Here is a 19959-nt window from a genome sequence, read left to right as displayed (position 1 = left end):
CTCTGGTTGAGCCCGTGGTGCTGAAGGGCCCAGGGACTCAGACTCACAGAGGCACAGGGTGCGGTCTGAGACGTGGGCCAGGGCGTCCAGAGCACAGATGCCCCCCGGCCCCCGTCAGGGCGCACCTTGTACTGCAGCCGGTGCCGCCGTCCCCGCACGTGCATGTCCCTGGCGTTGGGGTCATTGAAGCTGCACTCACACAGCTTGCAGTGGAAGCGGATCACCCGGCCCTCCTCGTTGCACACCTGAGACACAAGGCTTGGCTGAGCACCACCTGCAGCCCCCACACCCCCCACGCTGTGGGTCTGGGCTCTAACAGGAGCCTCCTCCCCCAGGACCTTCCAGGCCAGGCACTGGCTTCCTGTCTGCCCTGTGGTTAATGCTTTCAGAGGAGTGACCTTCAGCAGCGCACCCTGCCAGCCTGGCCCTTCTTGCCACCACTTCTGCCACCGTCATCCCATCCTCCTTCCCTGCCCCCACCCACCCCTTCCTGGGGCTGCCACCAGGAAGCCTGCCTGGTGTGGCTGTTTTTCAGGGCACAAAACTGAAGCGCTGAGTGGATTGAACAAGAGCCTGAACTCCAGCACAGAAAAAGTGCCAACATGCAGGTGCCTAGAGGCAGGGACTGTGGGCATGGGAGCAGAGGGCTCAGAACCCAAGCTCCACAAGGAACCGGGTGTCCGGGCAGGTGCCTGGGGGGCACGTGGGCTCCAGTGCCCAAGGGTCACATGCCTGTGGGTTTCCAGGGCACAGATCCCTCCTGCCACCTTCCTTCCTGTAGGAACTGGGGCTGCCTGGGAGCAGGAGACGTCTCCGCCTGTCTCAGACCTCCTTCCAGGATCTGAAGCCTGACACCCAGGGCTCCCAGTGAGGTCCCAGTGATGCTGGCTCGCAGGGTTATTTGCCCAGGCATGTGTGCGAATCTCGAGGCATGGCACCACCAGGCCTAGCCAGGCACGCGATGGTCGTCCAGCTCTTACCTCCTCCACGTAGCCTGGGCCCACTGGCTGCCCCTCACAGCTGCTTCCAGAAGCTTCTGTAGAGCCTCCTCGGGCGGACGGCTCCCCGGGCCGCTCTGATCTGGGGGTCGCTGGTTTCCCGTGGGGGGCTCTGCAGTCAGTTGCTGGCAGCGCAGGAGGCCCTGGAGGGAAGAACTTCATGACTTGTAGCCTGCTCCAGCCAGAAACCATGGCCAGCTCCTGGCCCACCAGCTGGAAGCGTACAACACAAGGCCACTGGGTCCCCCGCCGTCCCTCTCATCCCCTCGTGACGTCAGCCTGTGGGGTCCGTGGTCCTGTGAGAACCTCACCCACCAGCTCGGGTCACAACTGGAGAGCGGGAGCCTCATGGTGTTTTGTGCCCAGGCGGACGGGTCCACAGGGAGGCCCGGGTTGTAGCCTCTCACTGAGGACATCCTCCGTCAACTGCGGAGTCTGCAGCCCTTAGTCAACAGTGGACACCAGGTGGACCAGGGTCACGTTCACTGACCTTGGTTCATTGAGCCCCAGAAGAGAGACTTTTTTTTAATGTGTTTTTAAAAACAATTAATTTATTTATGGCTGCACTGGGTCTTTGTGGCTGCCAGTGCTTTTCTTTAGTTGCGGAGAGTCGGGGCTACTCTGCTGTGGTGCGTGGGTTTTCACTGCGGTGTCCTCTCTTGTGCAGAGTACAGGCTCTGGAGCGCTGGCTCAGTAGTTGTGGCTCACAGGCTTAGCTGTCCTGTGGCAGGTGGGATCTTCCTGGACCACGGATTGAACCCATGTCTCCAGCATTGTAAAGTGGCAGGTTATTTACCACTGAGCTACTAGGGAAGTCCAGGGAGACATTTCTTTGTCACCAAAACTGCTTTACATCTTCACTATCACATGACTGTTCAAACCTCAGTCCTGCTGAGGCTCAAAATAAAATAGCCCCCCATCCCTCAATGTGGTGGTAGAGAGCAAAGACTGTCCCACACTGGGGTAGAACCCCACCTCCACTGCTCACCAGGCAGCCCGGGGGCCAAATGCTTTGCCACACCTCAGTTCTTCCATCTGTAAAGTGGGACTGATGACAAATCTAAAGCATCATAGGGGGAGAGTCAGGCCCTGCACATGACGCCGTCAGTGGAGCTCCTGACACGGAAGCCTATGTACCCATGCCACACAGGGCCTCGGTCACAGCGACAGATGCGGGGGATGCACACCCGAGGGGAGGCGGGGTTGCGAGGAGCCCGCCTTAACCTCCTGGTGCCCACCTAAGTGATCAGAGCACCTGGGGGAGGGGGCTGCATCCAGCACCAGGGCCATTGAGGGGCTGCTCCAGGCCCAGGGCGGGGCTCGCGTGAGCAGCACTTGCTGGGTCCCAAGCTCCAGGAGAGGAAATGGAAGCTGCCATCTCACTGCCCACACTTCCCCAGGTGGACCAAAGGCACCAGGAGGCACCGCCCGGCCGGAATCTGGCAGAGAACCATCAGAGATCCTGCCTCCCCAGAAGCTATGGCACACAGTGAACCGGGTGGCCAGTCTCTGAAGCTCAGGCTCGCCTGGGGTGGCTGTGAGGCGCAGAGCCGTACCCACACGCGAGGCCTTCGAGGTGGCCGGTCTCCTGGGCGGTGGTGGCCTGCTCGGGGCACACACGCTGGGGCTGGCGGGGGCCGCGGGCTTGGATGAGGCTGCGGGGGCGCTCTCTGCGGTGACGGTGACGGGGATGGAGGCCGGCTGGCTGGTGCTGGGGGCCTGGGCCAAGCCGGGGTCGGCCGGCGCAGGGTCTATGGTGGGGATGGGCTTCCCCAGTTTGGTGTGCAGCTTGAAGACCTGGAACAGACCAGCCCCATCAGGGCCCCTCCCGCCCGACCAACCTCCTCAGGGGCGGGCAGAGCAGCTCACGGTGGTGGGAGCTGGCAGCCTGTGCAAGTGAGGGGGGTCTATCCTGGTCTCCCTGGGAGACCGCCTCCTCCCCAGCCCCCCTTAAATGTCCCAGGGAGGGCCTTCCCAAGCTGTCTCCTGCTAGGAGGTACCCACCAGTCATACACAGGTGGGACCTCAACACAACCCCAAACTCCACACTCCACACCTGTGCTGGTTTCTGCACTCCCAGCACCAGCCCAGGGCCAGCCCCACAGCACATGTGGGTGAATGCGCTGAGGGGGCCGGGTGCTCCGAGGTACGCGTGTGCACGCCCACAGCACAGGTCCACGCTCTGGGGGAACTCATACACACATCCAGAGATACAGATCACCGAGGACACAGTCATAGCCCCTCCTTGGCCTGACCTCCTCCAAGGCATTTAAGTGCTGAAGCTCCACTTGGCAAGGACAATCTGCACTGACGACCGTCTCAGACACATTCACGGGCTCGAAGTCTCTGACACTCACAGCTCAAACCTGCCTCCCCACCCCCATACCCCAGGGCTTCCTGCAGGGCTTCCTGTCCCCAGAAGCAAGTCCCAGCCTGCAAACCGAGCTGTGACACCCACAGCCCACCCCACCTGGGCTCCAGCTCTCCCCTTGCATACCTGTGACTATCAGGTCAGGGCCCCTTCTCCACACTCCCCTGTTCCTTCCTCTGTGGGGTTTGTGGGGTCACTCAGGTATTTGAGAGCCTGTCCCAGCTGGGCTGGGGGACGAGGCCTGTGGTGAGCTGGGGCAGAGGACAGGACGGGCGCTCGGGGTGGCCCGACCTGCAGAGGGGGCTGGGGAAGGGCTGGCAAGGCCACGGTGTGGGGGGGCGGGTGGTGGTTCAAGGAAAGGCCCTGGGGCAGGAGGGAGCCCGATAGGTGGGCTGGGGCGGCTGGAGGGGATTCTGTGGACAGGGCAGGGGCCTTCCCAACCTTCTCACTCTAAACCACACAGGGCAGCACCAAGCAGGCCTCCTGCCAGGAATCGCCCCCTCCTGCCCTCAACGCACACCCAGAAGGCGAGCATCACCTACCAGGTTCATGACACTGTCTGGGGGGATTTGCTGATTTCCAAAAACCACCTCTGGGCCAAAAAAAGAGGGCCCAGGGAGGGGGAACCTACCTCTTCTCAGGTGGGGGACCCTGTTCACTTCCCCATAAGATGACATACTACAAGCATTTCTAAGGCCATAAGAAAACGCTGCTACTAAAATAGTAATAAATATGACAAGTGCTAATACTAAACAGTGTCAGTTAAATCTCAGATGTTCAAATATGAAAACTTACTACTTTAATTTGATTTTTAAATAAATAAGGACCCCCAAATGGACTATACCATTGGATCTCATCAACATACAGACTCTGGTCCGCATAAACACACAAGACACCCCGAGGGCCCGGAACAGTCTCCTCTTGGGCCGGGCATGGGGTCCGGCTCAATGCCTCTGTCCAGGGGCAGGTGTGACTCTTGTAACTGGGAGGAGGGGCTGCTTTCTGAGGAAGGAAGACACGTGGGCCTGAGGGGAGAGCTGCCTTTCGTGGATTGCTGTCTCCGTGCCCCCCATGTCAGCAGACGCCCCTCTGGGTCCCGAGTGGGCCTGGTTCCATGCAGGGTCCTACCTTCTGGTGCTTGGCCCCCCGGATGTGGGCAGCGTAGGCCTCTGCCCCGGTGCAGGACACGGCACAGAGGTCGCAGCGCAGCTGCGCCTGCACCCCCCGCGGGCTGCCGTTGGGCTGGACGCCCATCTTCTGGGCTGCCTCTTTCTTCTTGTGCTTCTGCCCTTCCAGGTGCTCGCGGTACGTCTGCTGGCAGAGAGCGAGGGCGGCCTGATGGGGGTGTGCCCACCCAGCATCATCTCCCCACAGTTCCCAGGGGTCTGGTGTCCCCACCCCTCTGTTCATGGGCCTCCCAGAGGTTTGTGTACCACCTTTTAAAGCCCAGTCAGGACTTCCCTGGTGGTCCAGTGGTTAAGAATGTGCCTGCCAATGCAGGGGTCGCAGGTTCAATCGCTGATCCTGGAAGACCCCACACGGGGCAGAGCAACTAAGCCCGTGCGCCACAACTACTGAAGTCCATGCGTCCTAGAGCCTGTGGTCTGCAACAAGAGAAGCCACTGCAATGAGCAGCCCTCACACCGCAACTAGAGGGTAGCCCCCGCTTGCCACAACTAGAGAAAAGCCTGCGTAGCAACAAAGACCCAGCACAGACAAAATAAATAAAATCTTAAAAAAAAATAATAAAGTCCAGGCAACAGACCTAGAAGCTCAGACTGAAAAACATAAAGTTTCCTTCTTCTAAAAATCACTGAGTTTCTGAAGCAAGCATCCTCAAAAGACAACACATTTAGTTTCAGAGGCTGCTTGAAAAAATATTCCAGCTTTTCAGAATCTGACCTCAGAAGCCAAGCAAGGACGCGTGTTACCAGAAAGACATGGAACACACTTCTTATTAAGGTGCTGCTTCCAAACCGTGAGTCCACGCAGGAGGGGACTTCGTGAGTCACAGACCCACGGCTCCTGCCCCAGGGCACCTGAGATACCAGACATGTGACCGAGTGTTCACAGGGCAGCCTTGACTCGTCTCCTGGAAGGGGGCCTGCTGACCCGATGTCCTCTACCCACACCAAGAGCCAATAACCCTCAGAGCAGAAAGGCCTCTGGGAAATACGAAAGGCAGTGGTGATCTTGGCTGGTTCTGGGGGTGGGTAAGGAGGCAGGGACAGGAGTTGGGGCAGTGCTCTCGGAACGCAGGCATCTGTCTTTACCTAAGCCACAGGACACGCATACACACACACATGCATGCACACATATACACATGCACACAGGCATACACATGCACACACACACATATAACACAGGCACACATACACAGATGCGTATATGTGCACACACAAACACATACATGACATAAGAGCCTATGGAGAGAGAGCAGCCTAGAAAGAGATACACCAAGGTGCCAATGGTAAACCACTTCAGAACACACCTCGTAGAAAGAGCATGTGTTCACAGCTTATGCCATCCCAATGCCCGACTTGGTGGTGGCGGTGGTGACAGCGGCAGATGCGTGAGCCTGCTCAAGTGATGAGCTTGCACAGAGCAAACCACATGTACACACATACTCACATGCAAAGGCACACACGGGTGCAACTGAGACTAGTAAAACCAGGGGCATCTGACTAAGCTGCCACCTGACTAAGGCGGCAGGTTCAAGGCCAACAAACGTCAGCACTGGAGGCAGGCTGGTGGGCCTCCCTGCAGTTTTTCTTACAACCACATGTGAACCCACCGCTATCTCAATAAAAATGCCAATGCAAAAGCGCTGCTAACATTAGCAAAAAGCTGGGAATAACAGGAGCTGACATTTCTATGTGCCAGATGCTATACCGAGTGACGATGCACTTGGGCAAACCCAGTCCCATGGGAGACAAGGCTGAGAGAGACCTTGACACCGCTCGGGTGATGCTCACATGCCCACACCCCATCCCATCCCACATCTGTGGGGAGCGTCCCACGCTTGCTCAGTGTGATGCCGTGAAGGGTCTAGAATCACAGAGCAGACCTTGTGTTTGACTGGTGACAATACCCAAGAATCCTTACGATGCAAATTTAAAGTCACGCAGAGAAATAAAGAAGGGAACAGGGAAAGCCAATGTCTAAAGGAGAGTCATGCAGTGGAAAGAAGCACAAGGAGTGGGGATGCCCTGAAATCTGAGGAGGGAAGGACCATGGACAGCTGGGGGTCTTGGCGTCGAGGCCCTGAGTGTGGGGGACCTGGCCCTTAACCCTCAGCCAGGAACTCGGGCTGGAGAAGACAGGCATGGGTGCCTCCCAAGTCTCTGCAGTCCACAATGGGGAGTCTCTACAGGCCTCCAGGGGCAGCTTGACGAGCCCTAGTGTCTGATGACCTCTGCAGGGAGCAAGCTGGGTTACCTGCGATCGTGGCTTGGGAGGGCCTTTGCTTACAGAGAAGTACAGGCCCACTCACATGCACACACACGTGCTGCTCCTACCTGGCCGCAGGCCTGTCTCCATGGCCCTTCCTACACAATGCTGCCTGTCCGGCCCTGCAGCAAAGTTCCACTGTGACCAGCCACATCCACTGGGCCTCATGTCCAGGAGGGGGCATGAGTGCCTCCCTGCTGCAGACAGCCTCAGAGTGCAAGATTACGCTGCTGCGGCCCACACCCAGAGCTGGGCTGGCTTTCATGTCTTCCACAAGAACATCAGGCAGTTTTAAGGCCCTGCTGATGCCCACTTGATGATGCAAATTACTAACAAGCCTCTTCTGGGCAGGTAACAACCCTGCCCTCTGGCCGGCTGCAAGGACGAGGAAGGGCTCCCCTACTATGGGGGCAGGGGGCTCCCCTGGGCCTCCCAACAGGGGCCAGAGTGGGGGCCTGACCTGGGGGCCGGCACAGCTGATCTTGCAGATGTCACAGTAGTGAAGCGGGAGCGGCTGGGGGCCGGTACGGGGTCTGGGCAGCTTGCTGGGAACCGGAAGCTTCTTGGCAACGCTGTTGGTGCAGCTGGCACTGGGATTGCCTACTGGGCCACCCCACTGGGATGAGTCCACAGGCTTTGGGGGTGGGGGTGGCGGCGGCGGCGGTTGCATCTGTGGGGTGAGCAGCGGTGGGTAGTAAGGACCCGCCACGGAGTAGGAGGACGCGTCATAGCTTGGGTAGCTTGGTCCTAAGAAGGAAGAGAAGAGTGGTTGGTTTTGAGAGAAGGACCACATGTATTGCAGCAGCAAGCAGTGGAGTGGCCTGTGCCCATTGCCGGCTCACCTGTGTACGGGGCGGAGGCTGCGCTGAAGGATGACGAGGCTGGCAGGGTGGGGATGGAGGAAGCCATGGGCTGGGCGCTGCTCGTTGGGGCATATGTGTAGCTGGAGCAGGCGACGCTGGCTGGTGGCCCTGCCTCGGCGGTGGGCATCTGTGGCAGGGGCTGTGCCTGGCCATACCCACCGCCCCCGTAGGCTCCTTGGGTCCCTGGAGAGCAAGCATAGCCTCTGCAGAGTCAGCCCTGCGGCCCTGGGTCCCGTGAGTGGACAGTGAGAGCCACATGGGCAACAGTGTGGCTAGCTGGCTGTGAAGCCCGGGTGTCTGAGAGGTGCTGGAGGCCAGAGCCCCCGGTTCTTCCATCTCCAAGTCCTCCATGAAACCCACCTTCTTCCATCCTGGGAAAGCCTCCCAGGAAACCACTCCCAGCTCCACTTCAGTCTCTCCCCATCTCTCTGCCGCCCCTCCCCACCCTCCCTTCACACCCTCTGGCCCACTGACCTGTGGAGACCTGGGGATGTATCAAGACAACCCACCCGACTCCCGCATTATGAATCTGGAGTTTGAAATGGGACTTTCCCAGGGTCCCTCCTGTATAAACAAGGACACTGGCCCCCACCCTGACCCACCTGGCGGGCAGAGTGTGGCTGTGGCTGGGAGCTGATGGCCAGCAGCAGGCGGAGGGTACTGTTTGCTCTCGTAGCCACTGGTGGCTGTCGACAGTCCATAACTGTAACTGTCCTGAGCGGGTTTCCACAGGGAACACAGGGCAGGGAGAATGGTGCTCAGGGCAGGGTGAGGCACCCTCCCTCAGTCCCCGCCCCAGGCCCGCATCCATAGCATTCCTGAACTCCAGCCCTGTACCAAAGCTCTGTTTTGGGACCTGGGAATGAGGGACCAGGGAGAGGGCCGTGGCCTGCTCCCTCAGAACCTCATATCTGAGAGCAAAAGTCCCACAGGACATGGGCTGCTGGGGACGGCTCCTCAGAGGGGCGGTGACAAGGAGGCTGGTATGCAGAGACTCCAGGACAGAGCTCCCAGTCAGGTCAGTAGAGTCCAGAGGCCTTGGTGGGGGTCAGTGTATAGGCTTGCAGGAGACCCAGAAGGTGGTCAGAGCAGAGGCCCAAGAGGGCCAAGTGGGCAGGGCAAGTGGGCAGGGGCTGTGGGAAGGATCTGGGGTGGCAGGGAACAGGGCTGGATTTTGGTTCACAGGGGGATTCCAGCTGCGGGGTGGACCAGGGATGATGTGGAGGCGAGGACAGAAGCACAAAGGCCGTAGGAGGCCCTAGGAACAGGGCAGGAGCTCAGGATGGTGGGTTTGGAGAAGTCCCAGGAACAGGGCAGGAGCTCAGGATGGTGGGTTTGGAAAAGTCCCAGGGCTCTGGGGGAAGCAAAGGGGAGATAAGGAGGAAGGAGATGGAGCCAGATGGGTACAAGCTTGGCTGAGCGAGTCAGGAACCAGCTGTGGGTGACAGAGGCTGGGGGGTGGGCGGTGGGCCACATGGAGCATGGGAGCACAACTGCCCGATCTGCAGGCCTGGGGCTCAGGGTCAGCACCCGGAGGGCCCAGCAAGGAGGAGCCCATTCTCCATGCCCTCTATGGGCAGGGACAGGAGCATTAGGAGTGGGGACCTGTCCCCGACTGTGTTCTCAAGGAAGGGCCGTGCTGGGCAGAGACAAGTGGCTGATACCTGGTAGGAGGGTGCTGTGGTGGCAGCTGGCGTAGGCTCCTGGGGCTGGGTGCTATAACCGAGGTCCTGACCGGAATGGGGCTGGTACCCACTGTATCCTGGCCCGGGGGGCGGGGCGGCCTCAGGAAATGGGATCAGGGCCGGACCCAGTCCAGGAGCAGGCTGTGTGGACAAGCTGGCTCCAGCAGTGGGGAGGGGGAAAGCCGATGGAGGCGGGACGCTGGAACCACAGATGAACACAGCGTTAGATCCCGGCCCAGTCCGTAAGGACCTGCGCTGAGCCAAAAAATGCCATTGACGCTAGGAACCTGCTCTCCGGGTGCTCCCAGTCCAAGACCTTCCTGGGAGCGCGGGCACCATTGGAAGCTCTCTTCCCGAGTTCACACAATCTCACAGCAAGCCTGCTAAGTTGGAGCCAGCCTGGTCCCCGTTTCCAGGAAAATCATGGACGGTCCATGAACACTAAACTAAGAATTCTTTACCTTCGAGAACCAGCTCTTGTTCACGGTTTGCTCTGCAGGAAGCCGTGTGTGTGTGTGTGTGTGTGTGTGTGTGTGTGTGTGTCCGTTTAGTTGTGTCTGACTCTTTGTGACCCCATGGACTGTAACCCACCAGGCTCCTCTGTCCATGGGATTTCCCAGGCAATAATACTGGAGTGGATAGCCATTCCCTTCTCCAGGGGATCTTCCCAACCCAAGGATCGAACCCACGTCTCCTGCATTGCAGGCAGATTCTTTACCATCTGAGCCACCAGGGAAGCCCGTCGGAAGCCCAGAACCTAGGCCTCTTATCTACCTCACCTCATCCCACCTTCTGGCCCTTAGAGAAGACACTGGCTGGCTGGCTGTCAGTCTACCTGTTGGTCTGTCGCCACGGTCTAGATGAGGAACTCTGAGGACAGGTGATGAGTGAGGTACTCTATTCGGACCCAGATAGGTCTGATCCCCGCACCCCTTACTCTGCTAAATATCAGCCAACCCGTAGAGAGCGCTCGAATTTAAAAGCCCACATATCGGGGAAGGGTATCAGCAAAGATTTTAGCCCAATTCCAATAAGAATCATATAAGAAAGTTCCCGTGACCCTCCTACATGGTTGGTGGGAATGTACACTGGTACAGTCACTATGGAAAACAGCGTGGACATTCCCTAAAAAATAAAAACAGAAGGAATCTCCTGGCAGCTCAGTGGCTAGAACTCCACACTCTCACTGCCAAGGGCCTGGGTTCAATCCTTGTGTGTGTGTGTGTTAGTCACTCAGTCGTGTCCAACTCTTTGCAACTCATTGGGCCATAGCCCAGCAGGCTCCTCTGTCCATGGAATTCTCCAGGTAAGAATACCAGAGTGTGTTGCCATTCCCTTCTCCAGGGGATCTTCCTGACCCAGGGATTGAACCCAGGTCTCGCACATTGCAGGCAGATTCTTTACCATCTGAGCCACCAGGGAAGCCCTGGGTTCAATCCTCAGTTGGAACTAAAATCCCACAATCTGTGCGATGCAGCCCCAAAATACAAACATAAAAACAATAAATTTTAAAAAATAGAGCTACCATATGATCCAGCAACCCCACTCCTGGATATATATCCAGAAAAGACAAAACACTCTGATTCAAAAAGATACATGCACCTCAGTGTTCTCAGCAGCACTGATACAGTTGCCAAGACATGGGAGCAACCTAAGCGTCCATTCACAGATTAATACGTAAAGATGTGGTATGTATATATATGTATATATACACACACACAGTGGAATATTACTCAGTCATAAAAAGAATGAAATATTGCCATTTGCAACAACATGGATGGACCTAGAGATTATCATACTAAGTGAAGTGAGTCAGACAGAGAAAGACAAATATCATATGATATCACTTATACGTGGAATCTAAAAATAATAAATGAATTTATTCACAAAACAGAACCAGACACATAGACACAGAAAACTTTACATTTACCAAAGGGGAGGGGAGTGAGGGATAAACTGGGAGTATGGGGTTAACAGATATATACTATTATGCATTAAAGTAGATAGCATGGGGGACTATGTTCAACATCTTATTATATTATAATCTATAATGATAGAGAATCTGAAAATACTGAATCACTTTGCTGTACACCTGAAACTAACACAATATTGCAGATCAACTATGCTTCAGTTTTTGAAAGAAGAAGTTCCCGCAAACCCCGTAGGGGATGAGGCAAGGTGTGTGCCCAGCCCAGGGCCAGGCAGACCCAGGGCGCAGAGGGACGACGGCTGGCAGCACCGGCCCACGAGTGCCTTCACACACATTCTGGGCCGACATCAGACTCACACGTGGCACCCACAGTGCTATCCCTGCCCACTGGGAGACCCATGGGGAAGTGGGGGCCACACTGGGGGTGTGTTATCCCGGCCATGCTGGGGGCGCTGAGGGCCAAGCAGAGCCCACTGCATTGCCCTGCCAGGACCGTGCCCAGCTCCTGGCCAGCAGCTCCTCATTCCTCCTGGCAGCCAAAGGGGTCCTCTTCAAGCACAGACCTGATCGGGTCACCCGCCTGCTCAGAGCCTCCCAAGGCCCGCGGCCCCATCCCCGCCCACACTCCCTCACTTGCCTCCTCCTCCAGCACTCCTAGAGCCCTGGCAGGAGAGCAGCGGTATCCTGGAACTCACCACCCTGCCCCCCGTCACCAGCTTCATTTTCCCGCCCAGCATTGCCTGATGCAATCCTTCCACCACTTCTACTTCCGGGAAGCCCCAGGAACTGCAGTGGGTCTCAGGCCATTTCCCAGCACTACAGGGGCACCTGGCACGTGGCAGGCACTCAGCAAATATTAGCACGGGGAATGGTGGATGGAAGCGGCCGGATAGGCAGTGTCCCGGCTCCCAGGGTGCTGGGCTCCTTCTCCCCACGTCCTGATATGGTCTCCCTTTATGTGTATGTGTCTGTGTCCTAATCGCTCTCTTTTGACTTATTTGGCTGTGCTAGGTCTTAGTTGCAGCACATGGGATCTTCGACCTTCACTGTGGCATGCAGGTTATCTTTTAGTCTCAGCATGTGGGATCTAGTTCCCTGACCAGGGATCAAATCCGGGCCCCCTGCGTTGGGAGCATGGAGGCTTAGCCATTGGACCAGCAGGGAGGTCCCCTAATCTCCTCCCCTTATAAGGATACCAGGCATATTGGATCAGGGCCATCCTAATAGCTCATTTATAGCTTCCCTGGTGGTTCTGAGTGACTGAACTGAACTGAACTGGTGGTTCAGTGGTAAAGAACACACCTACTCATGCAGGAGACACGTGTTTGATCCCTGGGTCGAAAGATCAGGGAAGATCCCCTGGAGAAGGAAATGGCAACCCGCTCCAGTATTCTTGCCTGGGAAATCCCATGGACGGAGGAGCCTGCAGGGTTACAGTCCATAAGGTCAGAGAGTTGGACACGACCACACACACACACACACAATACCTCATTTTACTGTAATTATCTCTTCAAAAACCCTACCTTCTACAGTCACATTCTTGAGTTAGGACTGAAGCCCTGACGCCCCAAACCTAACGGCCGAATATAAATTTCATGCGACACAAGTCAGCCCACACCGGCTGCTTCAGGTCATTATTGTAGCAAAACTCAAATGATATGAAAATGTTGATTACACAAACATCATTCATACTGAAAAGAAAGCACCTAACATAAGGTTTACAGAATATATAATCATTTACGAATTAGTATGTTTTTATTTCAGACACCCAAACATCACCAGCCCATCACCAGACACACTCAATAGTAACCTATGATGATTTGACAACTATAAACCAATGTCACTTTTTTTTTTCTTGCTCATTAGAAAGGTATATTTGTTGAGGTAGGTGGGACAGGACATATGATATCTAATTTTTGCCAGCTTGGTCTATAATGTTGAAATGTTGGGACATGGCATGCCAGCTTCCATTTGTACTTTTGCCCTGGGCCTTTCAAACCGTAAAGGCTATTCATTTGTTTGAGTCTATCACAGTTCATTCACCTATTTTACTATTGGATGGTATCTATATTATGTATCAGTTAGCTTCTGAAGAGTTAAAAATTACCCCTGATAAATGTCAATTGGTGCAGCCACTATGGAAAACAGTTTGAAGGCTCCTCAAAAAACTAAAAATAGAACTAAGACATGTTCCAACAATTCCATTCCTGGGTAATCTTCTGAAGCGAAAAGGTTATACACCTCAATGTTCACTGCAGCATTATTTACAATAACCAAGATATGGAATTGACCTAAGTGTCCATGGATAGATGAATAGATAAAGCAGATAGATAAAGAAGATGTATGTATCTTTATCCACTAACAACAGACACTTAAGTACACACACAGGCATGTGTGTGCACAACAGAATATTATTCAGCCATAAAAAAGAATGAAATCTTGCTATTTTTGACAACAGAGTATTATGCTGAGTGAAATTAGAGGAGGACAAACAACACGTGATCCCACCTACATGAAGAATCTATAAAACAGATGAATAAACATGACAAAACAGAAGCAGACTCAGAGATACAGAGAACAAACTGGTGGTAGCCAGAAGGGAGGCGGGACAGGAAAATGAGTGAAATAGGCAAGGGAGATGAAGAGGAAGAAACTACCAGTCCTTAAATAAGCCACAGGAATGTAATATAGAGCATAGGGAATATAGTCAATAATACTGCAATAAAGATACATTTAATGTTATTTATTAATATTCAATACTATATTTAAAATTATTAATATAGATATATTTATAAATAAATACAGTTGATAAATTTGCATGGTGGCAGATGATGACTAGACTTTATCCTGGTGACCATTTTGTAACATATAAAAATATATAAAATTTCTATGTTACATACCTGAAATTAACAGATTATTATAAGTGATTGTACTTCAATTTAGAGAACTACCCCCAGTGATGTGGCTCCAAACAATAGTTATCATCCATCTTTACAGTTTCTGTGGGTCAGAATTTGGGGGTTGCATGGGTGGGCTCTGACTCAGGGTGTTCATGAAGTTGCCAATAAGAAGCCGGCGGGGGCAGCATCGTCTGAAGGCTCGACTGGGGTAGTGGGATCTGCTTCCAGGATGGCTCCTTTACGTGGTGGGCAAGTTGCTGATTTCCCAGTGCTGCTTGGGTGTTCTTACAACATGGCTACCTGCTTCCCCCAGAATGAGAGAGAGAGGGGAAGGACCAGTGGAAGCTATCCTTGTTATGACCCAGCTTTAGACATCACGTGGCATGACTTCTGCCACATTCTGTGTTAGAAGTGAACCACTGAGGGACTTCCCTGGTGGTCCAGAGGTTAAGACTCTGGGCTTCCAATGCAGGAGGCGTGGGTTTGATCCCTGGTCAGAGAACTAGAGGGGCTTCCCAGGTGGCGCTCATGGTAAAGAACCTGCCTGCCAATGCAAGAGACACAAAAGATGTGGGTTTCATCCCTGAGTTGGGAAGATCCTCTGGAGGAGGGCATGGCAACCCACTCCAGCATTCTTGCCTGGAGAATCCCACAGACAGATGAGCCGGAAGGCCACAGTTCATAGGGACACAAAGAGCTGGACACGACTGAAGCAACGTAGCATGCATATGCACAATGAACTAGACCCCACATGCCAGCTGGCATGGCCAAGAAATTAAAAAAAGAAGAAGTGAACCACCAAATCCACCCCACCCTCAAGGGGAGAGGATTAGGCCCCAACTTGTGAAGGAAGGAGTGAGCTTATTTATATGTTGAATATGAAAACTTATGGAAAATTTTTTATTATCTTTTTAAAGATCCGTATTATATTTTTTAATTTTTGGCCACATCGTGAGACATGCCGGATCTTAGTTACCCGACCAGGGATTGATCCTGCTCCCCCTGCACCCCCTGCAGTGGAGTGTTTAACCACTGGACCCCCCAGGGAAGTCCCTATGGTTATGTTTTTAAACCACCACATGCTATTTGCAATTTTCTACCGTCACCTGTGTTCTGTGCATGTTCTACGCATGTCTTCTTGTGCCAGCTTCCCCTTAGGACTTGTTGTGCTGCCTGGGTCCCATACCACCAGCTCCAACCAGGGCACGGTTGAGGGCAATGGGGCAAGGGCGCCTGCTTCAGCTCCACCAGGATTTGTCGGGGAGCTGGGGCCACCTTCTCCTGACTCAGTCACATGGGACAGTCCACGGGACAGAGGTGGTCCCAGCCCAAACCAGCAAGGAAAATGGAAGGCATACTTTGGGAGGATGATAAAAGGCTATGCTGTTGAAGCCACCCAGAAGGCTCACCAAGGTGGTCTGAGCTGTCCAAGCTGCAAGGACAGAACTGGAGCTCTCTGGGCTGAGCTCTGCTGCCTCTGCTGGGGAAGAGACCATCAGCACTGCACACTTATGCTTCCTTCTTCTTAAGATTTTTTTTAGCTGCACTAGGTCTTAGCAGTAGCGCAAGGGCTTTCTCTTGTTGCAGCACACAGGCTCAGTAGTTACAGCATGCGGACTTAGTCACCCTGAGGCAGATGGGATCTTTGTTCCCCGACCAGGGATGGAGCTCATGTCCCCTGCATGGAAAGGCTGATTCTCAATCCCTGGACCGCCAGGGGAGTCCCAAGCTTCCCAGCATGCCAAGGGCCCCCACCTCCATCCAGTGGGGTCTCTCCTCCCAGCCCTGAAGCCCAGCACACAGAGTGGTGCCAGCTGAGGAGGCAGAGGCAAGTGTCTCCCGGGTGGAAGGGTGAGTCTCATCCTTTAGCTGAGGGCCCCAGTGAGGAAGCCGAGACAACTTTGGGGTGCTCTTCACCGGCTGCTGCAGTGACCCAGTTAAAAGCTGTGTCTCTGTCCAGTGGGGGCCCCATGCAGGGAACCACTGAGGTGGGTGGTTGTTAACCTTGTTCATGCCAGGAGATTCAATGGCCTGTTCCATTTAGGGCAAGGTTTATCGCTCCTGGTCCTGTTGACACTGTGAACCCCATCTCTCTTCATAGGGGACCGTCCTGGGCACTTCAGGCTCTGAAGTGCCCAGCATCCCTGGCCTCTACCCACTCAGTGCCTGGAGCACCCACAGTCATGACAACCAGAGATACTCCCAAACACTGATTGAGAGCTACTGGTCCCAATCCCAGGGTACCAGCTTTGAGACCCAGGCCACGATGGGCGGCGTTATGTGCTCAATTATGCCTGGTCCAGACCCTGCTCCAGAAGGACCCCTGGGACGCTGCGGGCTGCTGTCTGACTGGGGATCAGGCCCAAGACAGCACGTCTGCGGGCATAAACTGAGAACTGAAGACACGTTTTGGTTGTGTATGACACCAAGTAGTGACGATTACACACCCTGAGGTTTGAAGGCTGCTTCCCAGGTGGTGCTAATGGTAAGGAACTCACATGCCAATGCAGGAGACATAAAAGACATGGGTTTGATCCCTGGATCGGGAAGAACCCTTGGAGAAGGAAATGGCAACCCACTGCAGTATTGTTGCCTGGAGAATCCCATGGACAGAGAAGACTGGTGGGCTACAGTCCACGGGTTTGCAAAACAGTTGGACATGACTGAAACGACTTAGCACAGGCTAAACCAAAGTCAAGGACAAGAGGAGCGTCTGCCCACAGATGGCCTTGATGTAACTCAGTGCTGGGAGACCTCAGGTGTTCCTGTGCCTGCAGGGTGCCCCCATCAGGTTTATTATGAAGGCAGGCAAAGGTCACAGCTGTGAGAAGGCCAGTTGGCTGTGAGATGCACAGGGCTGAGTATACATCAGCTTTGAGGTTTTTTTTTTTGGCTGTGCTGGGGCTTAGTTGCAGCACTTGGAATCTTCAATTGCAGCATGTGGGATCTAGTTCCCTAACCAGGGATCGAACCTGGGCCCCTTGCATTGGGAGCAAAGAGTCTTAGCCACTGGACCACCACGGAGTCCCAGCTCTGAGTTTTATTTGGGATGGTGAAACACCCTTGACCTTACCAGAGGTCACTCTCCCATCTGCTCAGATGACAGGAGGAAGCACCTCTGCGGAGGGAATAGCTGGGATGCTGGGGGAGGGGCAGGAGAGATGGAAACATGCTGTCTGGGAGAAGGATGGGTGTGCTGACAGCCGGACAGGTGGTAGGAGCCTCCCCCTCCAACCTCGGACCAGAAAGGCCTGATTATGGAGGTTTCTGGGGTTCCAGAGAGGGGTTCAGATGCAGCCCCCAGGCTGAGAGCAGGGCCTGGCACACATGTGGGGATGGGAGATGAGCACGGAGGTTGGCAGGAGAACAGCATGGAGGAGCTGTGGGTGACAGGAGGCTGGGTGGTGGGTTCGGGGATGCCAGGCAGAATATGGGAGTCAGAGGTTTCTTAGGACGAGCTCTGTCCTGTTTCAGGGCACTAGTGGGGTGCTATGCTCTGAATCATGCCCTCCCCTAAGTTCACATGAAGCCCTAACCCCAATGTGACTTGTTTGGAGATACAGTAATTACAGAATTAAATGAAGCTGTAAGGGTGGGGTCCTCATCCTGCGAGGCTGGGGTTCTTATGAGAAGACACACTGGGGATGCCTGCACAGAGGGAAGACCACACGAGCACGTGGGAAGAAGGCAGCCATCTGTGGGCCGAGGGGCCTTGGGAGAAACCAACCCTGCTGGCACCTTGGTCTTGAACATGCAGCTTCCAGACTGTGAGAAACAGATGCGCTGTTTAGGCTGCCCAGTCTGTGGTGCTATTATGATGGCCCGAGCGGACTAGACTGGCAGTGAGGGCTGAGGACGGGAGAAGCTGAGGGTCCTTAGAGGGCATGACACACATGGGCCTCAACCAGCCTGGTGGAAGTGGGGAGAAGACACACGAGACTTCAGGCCTCCTGCACAAAGTCCGGCCACGCTGGTGGCTGGTAGTTGAGAGCTTTGCAAACACCCAAATGGGGGCTTGCCAAGCAGTCAAGTAAATAAATGTTTGGTGACAATGATCAGAGCAGTAGCTGTGACCCCAAAGGGAACACTGGGCCTACCATATGCTGAGTCACTGCTCACAACGGCACAAAGGTGTCCATGGTCTGGGAGGATCATGGGTGACCTGGCATTTATTTAGCAGAGCAAGCTCTGTGAGGAAGCAGAGCACGATGCCCTGGAGCTGTGGGGCGGGGGTGGTGAGGGATGTGCAGGTCCTATGATCTCACACCCTTCTCAGGAGTGGCATGGTAGAGCCCCAACTAGACCATTAAACAGAGAAACGGAAGGGATTTAAAGCAGGGCTTGGACAGTGTGGCCACACCTGCCCACTGCCTGTTTTTGCACAGCCCATTAACAGAGAATGGATTTTGCATTTTTGAGTGGTTGGAGAGGGTTAAGAGAGTACGATTTTATGACATGTGAAAAGTATACGAAATTCACAGTGTCAATATATAAGTTTTGATGGCCCACAGCCTCATCCACTTGTTTACATCTCTTCAGCTGCTTCCACTTTACGGCGGCAGAGCTCTGTAGTGGCGACATGTATAGTACAGTCTGCTGCTATGGGCTGAATGTCCGTGTCTGTGCAAAATTGTTATGCTGAACCCCCTTCCCCTGAATATGATGTTAGAAGGTGGGGCCTTTGGGAGGTAATTTAGCATTAGATGAGGTCATGAGGGTGGGGCCCCTGAGATGGGATTAGTGCCCTTATAAAAGTCATAGGACAGAAGTGAATCAGACAGGGGAGAACTATCAAATGACGTCCCTTATATGTGGAATCTCAAAAGAAATAATACAAATGAACTTACTTACAAAATAGAAAAAGACGCACAGACTGAGAGAATGAATTTATGGGAATTTATGGGTGGTGGGGGGAAGGAGGGGGAAAAAGGATAGTTAGGTAATTTGGGATGGGCACGTACACACTGCTATGTTTAAAATGGATAACCAACAAGGACCTATGTATAGCACAGGGAACTCTGCTCAATGTTATATGGCAGCCTGGATGGGAGGGGAGTTTGGGGGAGAATGAATGCATGTATATGTATGGCTGAGTCCCTTATCTGTTCAACTGAAACTATTACAACAATGTTAATCAGCTACACCCCAATACAAAATAAAAAGTTAAAAAGTCACAGGAGGGCTTCCTCCACCCTCTGCGCTCCTCTATGTGAGGACAAACAGAAGTCAGTGTCTGCAACCCAGAGAGGGTTCTCAGCAGAGCCCAGCCCTGTCTGTGTCCTGATGGCAGACCTCCAGCCATGGGAACTCAGAGGAATAAACTGTTACTTACAAGTCATCCAGTCTGTGGTGTTTGGTCAGAGCAGGCTGAACTAAGACACCCACAGAGTGGAAAATATTTACTCTCTGACCCTTTACAGACAAGGTTTGCTGATCCCTGGCTTAAAATAGCCATCATTGGGACCTCCCTGGTGGTCCAGTGGTTAAAAGACTTCAAGCTTCCAAAGAATGGGGTGCGGGTTCAATCCCTGGTTGGGGAACTAAGATCTCACGTGCCATGTGGCTCAGCCAAAACCAAACAAACAAATCAGCTATCCATTACTTTGTTCTTCACCCTGTGGGCTGCGCTGGGCTGGGCTGCAACTGAGGTCAGTGGCAGGCAGCGCTGCTCCTGGAGAGCAGGGCCTGCACCAAGGCCCTCCTCCCTGTGGCATCTCCTCCTCCAGTGGGCTAGTCTGGGGTCCCCCATGTGGTAGCAGGGT

The 19959-nt window shown here is 54.1% G+C and overlaps 1 protein-coding gene across 6 annotated transcripts in view; it reads right to left on the bottom strand.

Moving 5' to 3' along the window:
* ZFR2 (zinc finger RNA binding protein 2) overlaps nt 1–19959 on the bottom strand; it is a 45852-nt gene that overhangs the window by 14089 nt on the left and 11804 nt on the right. For 5 of the 6 annotated variants that reach the window (XM_061422657.1, XM_061422653.1, XM_061422654.1 and 2 more), the window contains exons 2-9: nt 9347–9566; nt 8285–8396; nt 7662–7865; nt 7280–7566; nt 4498–4680; nt 2555–2795; nt 981–1141; nt 126–245 (exon numbers count right to left, since the gene is read on the bottom strand). In XM_061422657.1, coding sequence (XP_061278641.1) covers nt 126–245; nt 981–1141; nt 2555–2795; nt 4498–4680; nt 7280–7566; nt 7662–7865; nt 8285–8396; nt 9347–9566 — 1528 coding nt within the window. Of the gene's footprint in view, nt 1–125; nt 246–980; nt 1142–2554; nt 2796–4497; nt 4681–7279; nt 7567–7661; nt 7866–8284; nt 8397–9346; nt 9567–19959 lie in introns of those variants that run through there. The other variant, XM_061422658.1, reaches the window with a different exon arrangement.

The sequence above is a fragment of the Bos javanicus genome, chromosome 7 (genome assembly GCF_032452875.1).
Source record: "Bos javanicus breed banteng chromosome 7, ARS-OSU_banteng_1.0, whole genome shotgun sequence".
NCBI classification, from domain to species: Eukaryota; Metazoa; Chordata; class Mammalia; order Artiodactyla; family Bovidae; genus Bos; species Bos javanicus.
Note: the sequence above shows the minus strand (reverse complement) of the source record. Positions and strands in the feature narration are given on the sequence as shown.